This window comes from Lissotriton vulgaris, chromosome 11, assembly GCF_964263255.1.
Source record: "Lissotriton vulgaris chromosome 11, aLisVul1.2, whole genome shotgun sequence".
Classification (NCBI taxonomy): Eukaryota; Metazoa; Chordata; class Amphibia; order Caudata; family Salamandridae; genus Lissotriton; species Lissotriton vulgaris.
Window position 1 is genome coordinate 144834086 of NC_141699.1, and position 15673 is coordinate 144849758.

Sequence of the window (15673 nt, forward strand, 5' to 3'; positions counted from 1 at the left end):
GGAAGGGTCGTTCGACGACAGAGTGACGGTTACCCAGCAGATGAAACGGACTGTTTCATGGTGGATGAAAAGATCTCACCTCACAGTGGGTCTCAGTTTCAGGGCGGCTCAGGCTCCTCGCGTCATTACCACAGACGCTTCCCTTCAGGGTTGGGGAGCGGTCATGCAAGACCTCCAAGTCAGTGGTCACTGGACTCCAGGAGAACGTCGCTTACATATCAACGTTCTGGAGAAAGGTCTATTCGGTTGGCAATGTTGGCTTTCCTTCCAAGGATTTCAAATTCGGCAATCCTAGTGCGGACGGACAACACCACCGCAATGCATTACGTCAACAAGCAGGGAGGCACAAGATCGCCACTGCTTTCTCAGGAAGCCCAGCTGCTGTGGGAATGGGCGATCTCACAGAACATCACGCTTGTGGCAGAACACCTTCCAGGAGTATGCAACACGAAGGCGGATACGCTAAGCCGCCTGAGGGCAGTCTCACACAAGTGGGAATTGGACAACACAGTGGTTAAGAACATCTTCTCCCGTTGGGGGACCCCAGCGATCGTCCTGTTTGCAAAACCAAAGAACAAGAAATGCCGGTGTTATGCAAGCAGGGAACACCATCGAGGGTCACTGGGGAATGCCCTTTCGATGTCTTGGTCAGGCGCATTTGTTTACGCCTTTCCACCATTTCCCCATATTCCTCGAGTCCTCAAGAAGCTCAAGATGGACAAGTGCAGGATGATACTGATAGCGCCTGCCTGGGCTCGCCAGTTCTGGTACACGGAGTTGCTTCTGCTATAGGAGATGCAGCCGATTCATCTGCACCCCAACCAGACACTTCTGTCGATGTACAACGGCCAGGTTCTCCACCCGAACCCGAGCTCGCTTCAATTGACAGCTTTGCTCCTGAATACAGAGAGTTTAAAGATTTAGACATTTCAGAAGAATGCAGGAACATCTTGGCGCAGGCACGAGCTCCTAGCACTAATAAGACATATAGAGCGAAATGGAAGAGATTCTATTTATGGTGCAAGAGAGAAGAAGTGCATCCATTCTCATCAGCTCCGCATCAACTCTTGCCATACATTCTATCTTTGGCACAGGCAGGTCTGGCTCATGCTTCCAGCAAGGTCCACTTAGCAGCTATTTCCAGGTATAGAAGAACAAGATCGGGCCCTTCTCTATTATCAGCAAGAGTAATAAAACAATTCCTGAAAGGACTGTTTAGAGTCTTTCCGCCAATTCGGCCCCCACCTCCGGTGTGGCACTTAAATGTGGTCCTGGCTCAACTGATGAGATCACCATTTGAGCCAATACATAGGGCGGACCTGAAGTTCCTATCATGGAAAGTGGCGCTCCTTCTGGCACTCACCTCTGCAAGGAGAGTAGGAGAACTTCAGGCTTTAACTATCAAAGAACCTTTCTTGCAGTTCAAGAATGATACATTGATCCTACGAATGAACCCCAAGTTCATTCCGAAGGTACCGACAGACTTTCATCTTAATGAACCGGTGGTTCTTAAGTTCTTTTTTCCCCGGCCTTCATCCCAGGCTGAGAGGACACTTCATTCTCTGGACGTTCAGAGATGTTTGAAATTCTATCTACAACGCACAGCTGGATTTCGGAAGACACCCCAGCTGTTTGTGGCTTTCGGAGCCCCAAGGAAAGGATTTCCATTGTCAAAGCAAGGGATTTCTAGATGGATATCAAGTGCGATCCGTTTCTGCCACCAGGCGGCAGGCAAGCCTTTGCAAGGACAGGTGAAGGCACATTCCATAAGATCAATCTCGGCGTCAACAGCGCTGTTTGCTGGAGTATCGATAAAGATATTTGCAGAGCGGCCACCTGGAGCAGTACTCACTCATTCACGAGGCACTACTGCCTGGAGGCGGCTGCAAAGGAGGATTCGGCAGTTGGACAAGCAGTCCTGAGATCTCTTCCAATAAGAGGTGAGCTTTCCTCTCTTCCCTCCCCCTGTTTTTTCAAACATTTCGTTTATTATGCTATGGTTACTGATTTATAGTTGTTATAATTGGTGATATCATGGGTTGATTATGGTTCTGTAACTATGCACGAAATGTTTGAGGTATGCTAACTGCTATCTACTCTGATACCAGCAATGGGAATCTATGAAAGTTCCAATACTGGAGTAAGAAACAAGTTACTTACCTGTAACTTTAGTTCTCCAGTTTGGTAACTTTCATAGATTCCCATGCGCCCAACCGCCTCCCCTGGGAAAGCTCACTTTAGGGCTAGGTGATTATGTGGCAAAGCAACGGCTACGAAAATCTGAGGCTCTGAGCTTTCTCAGGAAGGTTCCACAGGGTGAGGCTGATCTGATTGGTTGCTAATGTGACTTTCTGGTCTTTTTACATAATGACACCAATAGGCTACAAAATATGAGGCCTAGGCCTAATTGTTTACTTTTTTACACCTATTAGGGTGTATTTACCTAGGTATATGCACACACATATATATTACCGAGGCTCCCATTCCGACGACGGGGAATGATACAAGCAATGGGAATCTATGAAAGTTACCAATACTGGTGAACTAAAGTTACAGGTAAGTAACTTGTTTCGTCATTTGTTCATTTCAGGGTCATTGCATACAACCTGGGATCTCTTTTCCTTAAATGTTTTCAATTTTTGGTACTGTATTTTAATGAATTGCTGATTTTTAGACTAGACCATTATGCTGGGTCTCACGCCTAATGTTAGTCGTTTTTAATAGGTGGGGGGTTAAACCAAGATTATTCTTGGAATTCTATTTTTTTGCACCAGCACTTTACCAAATTATTTGCACATAAATGACTCCTAGTGACCAGTAGGATATGAATGTGACTTGTGGCCAGAGCGGAATTAAAAACTAGTTGTTGCAGGGCCCACATGGGCAGTATCAACAATTTGCACAGCATGGTTGAAGATCCTTAAATTTAAAGTAGCTATTTTGTTGAAAGGAAATATTCATATTTGAATGGGCTGCAGTACTAATTTTGAATCCTGCACTTGCAATTGCTATTATTCTGCAGACATAGATGTATTTTTTAAATCAAAAATGTGATTTTTAAAATGTGTAATATGAATTATGAGTGATTTTACCATATTTATTCATTTTATAATTCTTATCAGACATTGCACTAAAACTGTAATTTTGTGTAATAACTGGGAAGTATGTCTTCTATGTTTACTATTGGCTCTGACTAATCCTTGCACTAGCATTTTAAATACTGGTCACTGCCTAACGCAACTTGCCATGTGATCAAGCTTCGTTGGAAGCGAAACGCGTTATGGCAGCTGGCTGGCTGGAAAATAAAGCACCGTGATTGAAGCACAGAATCTGGGTCTGCTTTTCGTCCTTGGTAACTGGGGCAGGAGCCTTGTTTTTGGTGGCGAGTTATTTACATACATATATATCTATGCACAATACGTGCTGCCGCCCTTAGAGGCCTTCCCTGGCCACAGTGCTCATGGTACCTTTTACAAGTGACTGGCATGTGGCCAGAGGTGCCAATTGGGGTACAAGATACAGTTTTGGGAAAGAACAATGGCCCTGGGATCCTGATTGGCAGGGACCCAGTCACATCAAGTCAAAGTGCATCAGTAGTCTGGTAAAAAAGTGGGGGGGGGGTTACTGCAACAGAAACCCAGCTTTCTACACCCAGGAACAGTACACAATGGCTTCTTTTTCAGCACAATACCCTGACTCACAAGAGGACGCTATCCTTTTGAGTACTGGTTAAATCTAACTTGAATAAAAAGTGGGAAACCTGGAGCGGGTATTTTGTGCTGTAATGAAGGGAAATCCTGTACCCCGAGCCCCTCACTTGTTTATATGAGCTTGTTAATTTATATAGGATGTGTATGATTGTATATATGTAGATGATTATATAATGATTTTGTCAAGCCAGATATTCATTGCATTTTCCTGAACCACAGGTTGGAGGTTAAGGGTCCAAGTGAGCTCGGGGAGCAGAGACCATATACCCAGGTACTTGAAACTAAGTCTGCGCAGGGGGATCATCACCTGCCAGTCAAAGCAATCCCTGGACTGCGTTGGGGAAACCAATACTGACTTGGTGGGATTCAGTCTCAGACTGGATGCATTTTCGAACCGCCTGAGCAGTCTGAGGCATCTGGGTCCACTCGTTGCCGGCTGGGCCAGGCACAGCAGGACCTCGTGTACAGCGCAATGCGGTCCTCTTTGCCCGCCCTCCCACTTCCAACCAGTGAAAAGAGGGTCTGTGCGGATAAGTATGAATAGGGGCTCTATTGCCAGAGCAAAGAGGAGGGGGAACATGGGTCCACCCTGTCTGGTCCCCCGTTCAATTTGAAACATTTCAGAGAGGACATCGTCTACCCGGGTTGTGGGATTGGCTTAAAGGGCCTTCACCATTCCCTGGAATCTGGTCCTGATACTGGCTCAAATCCGCACCAACTGCAGGTAGCCTCAATCCACAGTCAAAGGCCTTTTCAAAGTCAAGAAGAAGTAGGGGAGAGAAGTTGGCCTAAGTGCTAGGGCGGTTGACCTTGAGTCTGGGGAACTGGGTTTGAGTCTCTGCAATGAACCTGAACATCCTGTGAATCTGGGAAAATCACTTAATCTCCTTGTGCCTAACAAAAACGAATGTGTCCTCGTGTAACGGGACTGGTACTATGTAAAGCGCTCTGATACCAGATACCTTCGGGTCAAGTTCACGCTATATAAAACTCCGTAAAAATAAATAATTTTTTTTTTAAGTAAGGAAAGGTTGGGGCAGACTATGTCGATGTGCCAAGGCCACATAGTCATCTGATTCAGTGCCTCGTGCTCAGGAGTGGCATAAACCTGCACTAGTCCGATGCACCAGAGTGGTGATAATGCACCGGAGTCGATTCACCAGAATCGCTGCACAAATGTTGATGATCTCGTTGAGGAGCGATATTGGACGATAGTACGCACACTAAGTGGAGGTGAGCTGCGTCTTGGATGTCACTACTATGGTTGCAGAGTCAACCTCAATCAGGAAATACCCTACATGCACGACCTCTTGATGGAACTGCAAAAGGTAAGGGGTCAGAGTCTCTAGGATTGTGCTGTAGTATTCCATCGGGAAACCATCAGATCCCGGCATTTTGCCTGGCGCCATACTGGCCATTGCATCGCTTATCTTTTCTGTGAGGGGTTCGTCCAGAGCACAGGTTTCAAGGGGGGCCAGTGAGTGGAAGTGAGTCGAGGAAGGCCCGGGTTACCGCCACATCTCTTGCCGTGGGTCTGGAATATTGCTTTCGGTAGTAAAATGCGAAAGTCTGCCCAATCTCCGGTAGGGCGCGCTGAGGTTGGCCATAGACATCGAGGACTTCCGGAACGATCGTGTTGGCCTGCGGATGTGAATCCAGCCAGTAAAGTAACTTTCCATTTTTGTCCCCCCAGCCGTAGATTCTGGCCGTTGAGACCCTCATAAGGTCTTTGGCTGCCTCAAAGGAGTGTAACCTGATATCCTCCCTGATCAGACCCAGTCGGCGAGCGACATCCACCTGTGGGTCCGCATTAAGCTATTGTTCCAACTGGAGATCCTGAACCTTCAGCCGGGTAATCAGAGCCTATGGGTCATGCTTTTTGCCTCTAATATTTTGTTTGGTGAAGCCGCGCAGTGTCGCTTTACTAGTTGACCATAGTGTACCTATCTTGGCCACAGAACCTACATCTGACACAAAGAATGATAGGAGTTTGTACCGAAGGCTGCTTATAAACTTTGTCCTGGAGGTACAAGGCATTCATGCGCCATATATGCCGCTGACCTCCCATGGGGTATCCCAGGCACAGCAACAGGGTTGGTTGCGGGGGGGGGGGGGGGGGGGGGGTTTGGGGGGTGATCCAAGATGCCGCGGGCCACAATCTGGATCCAAGCCAATTTCATGCAATCGGGGGCAGGCTGATCAGGCCTATCCAAGGGGGAGTGTAGTGGGGTGCCGAGGTGTACGTGAATTGCTGACCTAGAGGGTGCCAAGATCTCCAGGCGTCGCAGAATCCGCAGGCCGTGACCTAGTCTGCGAGATTGCGGCCGCCAATTCCGCAAGACGCTTCGGGGTCAGGAATGGCATTGATGTCTCCTCCTATCACTGTGAGCCCCTGCGGGGGAAACGGGTAAGGAGATGTGAAAGATCTTGTAGCTTGGAGGCCGGGGACGCGGGTGGTACATTGACACAGATCAGTAGCACCACTTGGCCCTCTAATTGGCCCTCCAGCGTGAAGTAGCTTCCCTGCAGATCTCGCGTGACGTGTGTGACCACAAGTGGAAAAGAGCGGTGCAGCAGGATGGCGGCCCCCACTTGGCCCCATGAGAGAACCCTGCATGATAAATCCTGTTGTAGCCCCTCCGTGCAAGGAAGGGGCAGAGGTCCACCAAGAGGTTGGTCTCCAGCAGCAGGAGAGCTTCCGGGTGATATTGGTGTGCAAAGGCAAGGACAGCTGCGAGTTTCACTCTGTCTAGCAGCCCGTTAACATTCCTTCACATAACCTGAAAGGTAAGGTGTGTGGGGTTAGGGTCTGTGTCCCCCTGGTAGAGCACCAGGAGGCTCTACCAGATGTGCCAGTGGAAAGAAGGAAACCAGAGTTACGCTGGGACTGCGCATTTGAATATGGTATGTGTGTTTCTTAACCTAAGTGGGGGGGAAAGCAAGGTTTCCGCTTCAGTCAAACTGGCTGAGGCATTACGGAGATCCTGGTGCATAAGGCAAATGTCCATCCACACCTATTCTATCTTGTTCTCCACCACTGACTGCGAGGTCTGGATTGCCTGAAGTAACGTGGCGAGATCTGGGTGGGAGGGTCCAGGTCAGTCACCGACCGGGTGGTCTGAGGAGTTGATAGAGGGCCCGGCTGTTTACTGGTCCATCTTCGTCTGTTTGGTGCACGAGTAGGCTGGCCTATCCTTGTCCATCTTAGCGCAGCAAGGATGGCGCAGGCCGAAAAATCTATCTATCTAAATTGGGCCAGGTTCTCCGACAGCAATGTCCATGGAAAGGGCAGATGAGGGGGCGGCCCTGGATATTTACTCCGTCAGATCACTCACCTGGGGTGGATTCGCAGTGGCGTAGGCCCACAGTTGTCTAATCCAGCAGAGGTCTCCCAAGGTTTTATTGAAGGTACATTTAATGGAGAACTGGGATTACAAGTACCGCTTTGCTTCTGAGGTCACTGTGATATGTTGGCTTATTGTCTCATTCCACCAACTGCCTCCCCTTGCCAATTTTGCCCTTGTACTGGGAGGGGGACAGGACACTACATTATGGAAATTGAAAAATGAGACACAACTGTGGCTTTCAGAAAATATTTTGTTCTCATGAGTTGTATTTGTATGTTGCTGCATTGGATTAATGTATGATCTACTAGTTGTATATCTGTCAATAAAAAATTGATTACAATTCGTAAATCCAAAAAATGAGTGGTTGCTATTGCCAAAATTTTTATTGTCATTTTGCTGACACAAAGGTGTTTAAGAGGGTCCTTGAAACAAGAAATGAAAGAACAGGACTTTGCTGAGAATGTTAAATGTTAAGCCAACATTATTGCTTCATGCCTATGCTTCCATTCACTAAGTGAATATTTTCATGACTTTTGTGAGAAGAAAGATTTTCAGATTTGATGTACTTAATTAGCACAAGTTTGTTTTTCATTTATTTGTTTTCTATGTATAGGCCAAAGGCGCATTGCTTCAACTGTGGCTCTGAAGACCACCAGTTAAGAGACTGTCCACAGGTATGTTCCTTTCCTATCCCAGTTGAAAGCTCTCATTGGCATTCACTTCAAATAGGTAGGCATCATGATTGGTCTAACCACATTTAGCTATGTGCCTTAAATGCCATATATTCAGATTTGCATTCACTCTGAACCTTTTTTGTGCAGATTATAGGTCAGTGTCAACTTGTTCTTGTGGGGTTTGACGTTTGAACTGTGTGTTTGCAGTTAGAAGTCCTTTGTTTTCTAAATACACCTCTACATGATTCGAATATCATTAGGGCTCCATTTATTTTATTTTCTTAACCTTTCCATCTGTATCTATCCATATTTATTTTCTGCCCCTCTTATTAGCCCCTTCGCAGCTAGCCCCGCCTGCACCTAGGGAAACCTAGCAAACCTATACATTTTTTAAAGCTAGACACCCAGGGGTACCCAGGATGGGGTGTCTTGACTGGCTCTCACTAGGTTCTGTTACCCAGAATCCCTTGCAAACCTAAAACTTAGTCCAAAAAACACATTTTCCTCACATTTCTGTGGTGGAAAGTTCTGGAATCTGCGTGGATCCACAAAATTCCACCCACCGCGTTCCCCAAAGTCTTTCGAGAAAATTTTACCTCACTTGTGTGGGTAGGCCTAGTGCCCACAGCCGGACCAAAACGCAACGTGGACACACTACATTTTCACATAAAAAAATTACCCTTTTTTTGCTAAGTGCCTAGCTATAGTTTTTTAACCTTAGCTTTGCCGCCCCTGAAAGCTAGAAAACCTATACATTTTTGAAAACTAGACACCCGGGGATACCAGGGAGGTATGGCTTGTGTGGATCCACCAACATTTTCTTACCCAGAATCCTCTGCACCTCAAATTTAGCTGAAAAATCACTTTTTCCACACATTTGTGTGAGAAAGTTATGGCATCACTGGGCTGACACAGATTTCCTACCACCCAGTGCTCCCCCAGGTCCCCCGATTTTAAAATGGTGCCTCACTCGGGTGGGAGGCTCAAGTACCCGCAACAGGCAGGGGCTCAAAACGTATTGAGGCGACATCAAAATTGCCCATCACAAAATGACCTGGTTTTGCAATGGGGGTCACCTGGGTTTTTGGCCCCGTGCTTAGCAGACAGCTAGGGAAACCTACCAAACCCACACATTTCTGAAAACTAGACATCTGTAAGAGATACGTTAGTGATAGATTTCTTACATTAGAATATCCCCAGGAATCTGACTGGATCCGGACAGTTTTTCGTCAGCAGTACCCCTGCACGTCGGAAGGTGGCGTTCGTTGCTGGCGTCGTATGCGCCGAGATGACATCACGGAGACTACTTAGGCACCACCCTTGTGTTTTCTTTTTCCACGCCAGAAAGCACAGATCCGGTAAGAGCACGTACCCTAGTCACTTTTTGACCAACTTTTTGGAGACTTTTTGTCTCCATTATTTGAGTCTTTGACTCCTGTGCCACATAGGGATGCCTGGGTTTAATCCTGTGGGACCTGTCGCCGTACGATGTTGGTGGCCGACCCCCATGGCGTTTGTCGTCTGTCTGTCTGGAGCGCGACCATGACTCCCGGTCATGTTCCGACTGTCTGGCCATGGCTCCGAAGGCCTTGCGGGAGCAGTCCCATAAGCTGCTGGAGGCCTGGCAGTCGTCTCTGCACCGTTCGAGATCCAGGGGTTGATCGAGGGACCGACCGCGGAGCCATCATCTCCTTTACTCTGGGTCGAAGTTTTCACACTCTGAATCTGGTAAGAGACGTCTTAACAAGAAGTCGAAGAAGCGTTTACGCTCTCCGCCGTCCCCCTGTCTGTCTTCGGACTAGGGGGCCAGGAGGTACCTCCCCCATGGCTCCCCGAAGCCTGCGAGTCCCGCGGCTACCCACCTTATCCAGGTTTGTCGGCGACGCCGGCCCGGGTGCAAGATTTTCTTGCTGCCATGGACTGCTTTTTCAGGCCTCTGGCTCCCGCCGGCATGCCTTCAGGCCCCGCTGTCACTCCTGAGGGACCTCCTTGCCGCCGGCTCCGCTACTGGCGGCGCTGGCTCCGGCCCGTAAGGTCCTCTGCCGGCGACCCCGGCGCTGCTCCGTCCGCTGGCGATGGGTTCTGTTTATACCACCTCCGCCCTTGCTCTTGCCCGTGTTTCCAGACAATTTTGCTCCGGGTTGGGACCCTAACTGGGATATGGAGCCGGATTGGCGCCGTTCCCCCATTTATATTTACCTGTCCCTCCCCCGCTGCTGCAGCCTGTGCCTCGGGCAGTGGAGGAGGGTGCCTCGGGCAGTGGAGGAGGGGGGCGACTGGGAAAGGTCTGAGGACCCTCTTGCTCGGCAGTGTGAGTCGGAACAGGAGTGGGCAAAAGAGTCGGAGGATGCAGGTGGCCTTGACCTCTCCTCTGAGCCTGGTTTCCTTTCTCCTCCTGCTGTGGCCATGGAGGAGGGCGCCACATACACTGTAGGGCTCCGTAGAGCAGCTGAGGCCCTTGACCAGCCTACGGTAACTCTAAAAAGTAACCTCGCGGAAGTCCTTCAGCCTGCGGCAAGCTCTATGGAGCCTCTGCTACAGTTCAATGAGGAGGTCCCTGTGGATAGGAAAGTGGCCAGGTGTTGTCGCCCGGCCCCGGGTGACCCTGCCTTTTTAACGACCCACCCAAATCCGGAGAGGCTGGTCATCCAAGCCTCCACCTCCCAAAGCGCATTCCCTTCCGCTCTGCCGAATAAGTAATCTAAGAAGCTGGAACAGTTTGGCAAAAAAACTGTTTTTGGCTGCGGTTGGTGAACAACGTATGCCACTCTCACCTTGTGTGCGACACGGTTGCGCAGACGCTGCCTCAGTGTCCGGAGGAAGTTTGGGTAGTGCATTCCCAAGCTGTGCCTGAGGGGAAAGATATATTTGAGAGCAACAAGGGGTCCCAAAGGAAGTCAACAAGGGACCTTGGGAATTAGTTAATTAAAGCAACAGTGGTCCCTTACAAGTGTGGGAATATAGGCAATAAATATAGACAATAGTATCTATATTGAAGTGACATGCCCAGCCGGGCAGAGGTAAAATATTTACTTTTCAAACAATGTCAGGCAGCTTATACATACAATATACAAGGCGGGGCACAAGCCTGTACCCAGCTTAACCCTCAATAAGTAGAGGGGGGAAAAAACCAAGAAACAAACAAAGGGCTTTTAGGCAAGGGACTCGCCCTCTATTATCTCGTTATCAATAAACTTTTAAGATATAGAGCATAGCTTTCCTAGCACCTTTGCAGTTATTTGGGGGTCAATAAAGTTTTTCATTTGTATAAGGTGCATACATATGTCGACAGCGTTTCGATCCGTTTAAGAAATCAAACGGATCATCATCAGGACATTTGATAAATGCCTAGCAGTGAGAAGCCTCAGTTGCCTATGGAGTGAAAAGGAGAAGGAAAATATAGAGGGAGTAATAAGAAGACGAACAGTAGGGATAATAAGGCTTATACGTCAAAATCAGTGAAGTGAGGACTAGAGATACGTGGTAATGAGCCAACGGAGTGTTTAGGAGTAATAAAGGTCAAGCAAGTGTTTATGATGCCGGATGACAGTAGAAACTTAGGAGATAAGTAGAGTGCAGCCAAAATAATGTGACTATGATTGCCGGTGGGTAATGGTAGTGAACGGGTCCAGGAGAAGAAAGGCACTGTGAATGAGTGCAAGTGAATTAACGAGGCGCCATACATAGAAGTGACTAGTTGCTTTGAGCAGTTGGTCTGGTCAGGATATGTCGGGTATGGTGATTCAACACGCATATACTATACGAGTAAGTCTCCGATGTGAGTGTGGCGTGCGGGAGCACTAAGGACTTCCAGGCTTACTGTTTGCAAGCTGGAGGGGACTGAATAACCGGGGAGGCTGCGAATACAGCAATCGGTTAAAAAATTAAGTCGAACCTGAAATTAATAAAGACCATAGTCAAAGCTGTGAGCACGTAACTGGTGGGACAGGAGACGTGCAGGAAGATGGGATGATCTGCTTACCGAAACAGAGGGGAGCGTCATGAAGCCTGGAATCGAGCGCAATCGCTCAGGAGACTCATATGGTACAATGACCTAGGGAGTAAGGAATAAGGCAGGCGAGGGTCATATCAGATGAACGGACCGCGTTGGAGCTAAAACCAAGCATACATCGCTGGGGACTTACCAGAATTCGTCGTGTGCATGGCTCAATCGCAGAAAGTGAAGAGTGATATGGGTGTGTGGATCTGAGCCTCCTTAAGGCGAGAGCTCGTTCCTGATTGGTCTATTTGGACATGTGACTCGGATGGAACCGGAGTTGGTGAGAGATGACAAAAAAAGCAGCTATCTTAATGTGGTTAAAAATGGCACATGCGGAGAGGCATAGTGGTAGAAAATAAGAGAATAAGGACAGTTAGAAAGGCATAAGATTATAAAAAATTACAGGTTGATGTAGGGTATTATATACACATGACTCATTATGGACAGAAGAAAGGGTAGTGGTAGACTGCAAGGGAGGCGGCCATCTTGGAGTGAGCAGTGTCAAGAGAGAATTGCAGCAATTAGGGGTAAAACATTATGCAAGAAGGTGAAACAAAAACAATTATTTACATGTGATAATGGTACATGTGGTTATTATGTAGGACATTTTAGTCTGGGGAAACCTGTTTCAGCAGATCAATAAGGAACGATTCAGGTTCAGAGCAGAGTTTTCCAGTCCTCAAGCAAGTTTAGTCCTGAGTTTAGACTGTCAGTCTTTAGGATCCACTTCAGTTCCTCTTTGTTTAGAATACGCATGAGATCGCCTCCTCTTTTTAGCAATTTGATGGAGCTGATCACAGTCCAACGGATATCATTTTCCGAGTGTCCTTTTTCAATAAAATTATTAACAAGAGGTGCATTAGCTGTCTTACACCGAATTCTGCTGCGGTGTTGGGAAATGCGTAACCGAATTATCTGTTTTGTCTGCCCCACATAGATCTTGTTGCACGGGCAAAAAATAGCATATATTATGTTACAAGTATTGCAGTTAGTGAAGGATTCAAGTGCATTTCTGACATCCTTAAATACAAATTCTTTTGACTCAATGGTGAATTCTCATACAACACAATTACCACATTTGGTGTGCCCCACGAGGGGCGTAAGTGACCATAGGTCATGCAATGTGCGATTAGGGTTATTGGATTGGGAGTGCCGCCCTAACCAATTGGTCTTTAATATTCTTGTTTCTTTTAAATGCAAACATGCGTGTGTCCAGATTGTGTGCCTGCATTTATGATTGGCCAATTCTTCTTAATGGTTTTGCGAATAATGTTGGACACTGGCGAGAATGTTGTGACACATACTAGGCATTCTGTGGTTGGTTTAGGTTTAGACTCTGGTAAGGACTTACGTGGGCAATACCAGGCCCTTTTTAATGCGTTCCGCACCAGTCGGCGTGGGTAGCCTCTGGCTGTCAGTTTGATTGTGCTTTTGCTTCAGTGAAGCAGTCTGTTTTCTGTGAACAGGCTGTCCCTAAGAGCCCTTGGGTGACCACTACTGTAACTGAGTAGAGTATTTCGCTCCGTGGGTTTACGTAAAAGGGCTGTGTAGAGATGGCCATCTTGGTGTTTGATTGTTGGGTCCAAGAACGGAATACTGCTCTTGTTATGAGTCAAAGTGAATGTGAGGCCATTGCAATTGTTTAGCCAGTGTAAAAAGACCTCCAGGGTATCCACCTCACCAGACCAAATAAGAAAAATATCATCTATGTACCGTTTCCAGCTCGTTATGCATGTATGAAAGGGGTTGCTGGGGGGCAAGATGGTACTGCACTCGAGTGAATCCATATAGAGAATGGTCAAGGTGGGGGCAAAAATAGTCCCCATCGAGGTACCCCGGACTTGTTGGTAAAATTGATCATTAAAGGCAAAAAAAATTCTCATCAGGCATATCTCTAGCAGTTGTAGGATAAAGAGGGTAGGAACTGTGTGGAGATGCAGCAAAGTTTGCCATCCGGTGTGGACTGGACACCGCAGACTCTTTGGGTAGGGCGATTTCCACCAGTGGCCCTCCGTCATCACGCCTGGTTTTGCAGCATGAATCTTTCTGGATTCACTATGCTGTGCAGCATTCCGCGGTCTAGTGGTTGGGTCCGGAATCGTAGTCTTTTCTTTGTTTTTTTTTGTTTTTTGTTTTCTCATAGGCCAGGTGGGCGTCTACGTCACACCTTTTGGTGTCCTTCCGTGACGTCGGCACGCTTCCTGCGGAAGCTCCCAACCTTGGGCGCCATATTCAGATTATTTTTCCGTCGTTGGGTCTGGATAGTTCAGGAGAGGCTCCAGAGTTTTGGACGGGAAAAAACACAGAAGTCTAAATTTGGCAGGAAAGACGACGAGGGAATAACACCTACAAGCCAGGATGACTAAGGAGAAGGAGAACTTCGAGAACTTCGACGTCCAACGGAGAATGCGCACACAGGGGGCCCCCTGAGCGCAAGACATGGACAACAAACCATTTAAATTTTGCCGTCACTGCCACCACAAGTATGTGCAGAAGGACCAGCAGCCGGTTTGCAACCTCTGCTTACCGGTCGACCACGAGAGCAAGGACTGCAACGCTTGCTCTGCCTTCACACTGAAGACCCTCAGAGCGACAGAGGTGCCAACTACATCATGCAGGGGAAGGGCCAACCACCGTCCCTTCGAGACCTAGGTCTCTGGACCGACGAAGAAGATAACGTTGCCGGAGAAGACTACAGCTACATGGTCGTGGAGACAGATCAGAAAACTTCTAAAGAGGTAGGAGAGTTGCCGACCCCAAAAGCCCAGACAGACCAGCGAAGGTCTGACTCAGATTCTCGAAACATTGACTCGAAGTCCTCGAAGGGAGCACTGGCGCCGAAAACTTTGTCTGCCGAAGCTGCAACTAAGGACAGAGAGCCCAGCGGATCCTTAGAGAAGGACTCCCAGGCTGTGAAGACCGGCGAAAAGCCAAGGTCGTCGAAGCACGTCCCCAAGAAGGAACGTTCGACTTCGAATGAAAAGGCCCCGAAGGCCACCTCGACGTCGACAAGGGAAACGAGGCCCGTTTCGACGTCTGCGTCGAAATACACAGCAAAGGGACCAGCAGAACAGTCCGACGCAGAACAGGCCGCCGAACTGGAAAGAAAGAAATGACCGCTCAAGGTCGAAATGGAGAACATCCTACAGAGAAAGGAGTTTGACGAACGACTCAAGAGTTACACGATTCCGTCGAAGACACAGACTGTTATCATCGTGCCGGAAAAAGGAGAGGAGGATTTCGAGGCTGAAGAGCCGCCGAAAAGCCCAGAGACTGTTGAACAGCAAGAGGAAGAAACCTATGACGAGAAGGGTGACGACTAACCAACGGACGTTCCTAGGGTCAGGATCCTGTGGGACACAGGACCTGAAGTGGCAGGACCTAGACACCGAAAGTCAAGAAGAGGGCGGAGACGCGTACCCTTCGAGGCCTTCGCCGCCAGACGACATTGGGGCGTACAATATCGCCATCAAGAACGCGGCGACGACGTTTGGAGTCAAGCTTGATTGAAGAGAAGCAAAAGCCAAACTTCCTCTTGGAGACCCTACTCCCCACGAAGACCAGGAGCCAATATCCCCCGATGCTAGAGAGCGACATGTCTCAGGGGGTGGAGGCGTTTAAGGACCCGGCGACATGCACGTCAGTTACGCCGAGGTCGGAAAAAAAAATACAAGAACTCGACGAAAGATCCCACATACATCCAGGGGACAGTCCTAGCGGACTCCCATTATCACTGCAACCACAAGGAGGAGGGCAAATGTGCCAACATCATCAGGGCCACCACCAGACAAGGAAAGCTAGAGGATGGACCTGACGGGGAGGAAGATAGAGAAAAACGCTGCAGTGCATTGGCGCATGGCAAATTCCAACACCCGCTAAATAGGCACCAGTACCAAATCCTGGACCAAATAGGCCAGCTGGTGAAGCACCTCCCAGAAAAGT

At 48.2% G+C, this 15673-nt stretch overlaps 1 protein-coding gene across 4 annotated transcripts in view; it reads left to right on the plus strand.

The window, feature by feature from the left end:
- Positions 1 to 15673, plus strand: part of ZCCHC8 (zinc finger CCHC-type containing 8) — a 331099-nt gene that overhangs the window by 185735 nt on the left and 129691 nt on the right. For all 4 annotated transcript variants that reach the window (XM_086942951.1, XM_086942950.1, XM_086942949.1 and 1 more), the window contains exon 8: positions 7671 to 7731. In XM_086942951.1, the coding sequence (XP_086799077.1) occupies positions 7671 to 7731 (61 nt within the window). The remainder of the gene's footprint in view (positions 1 to 7670; positions 7732 to 15673) is intronic.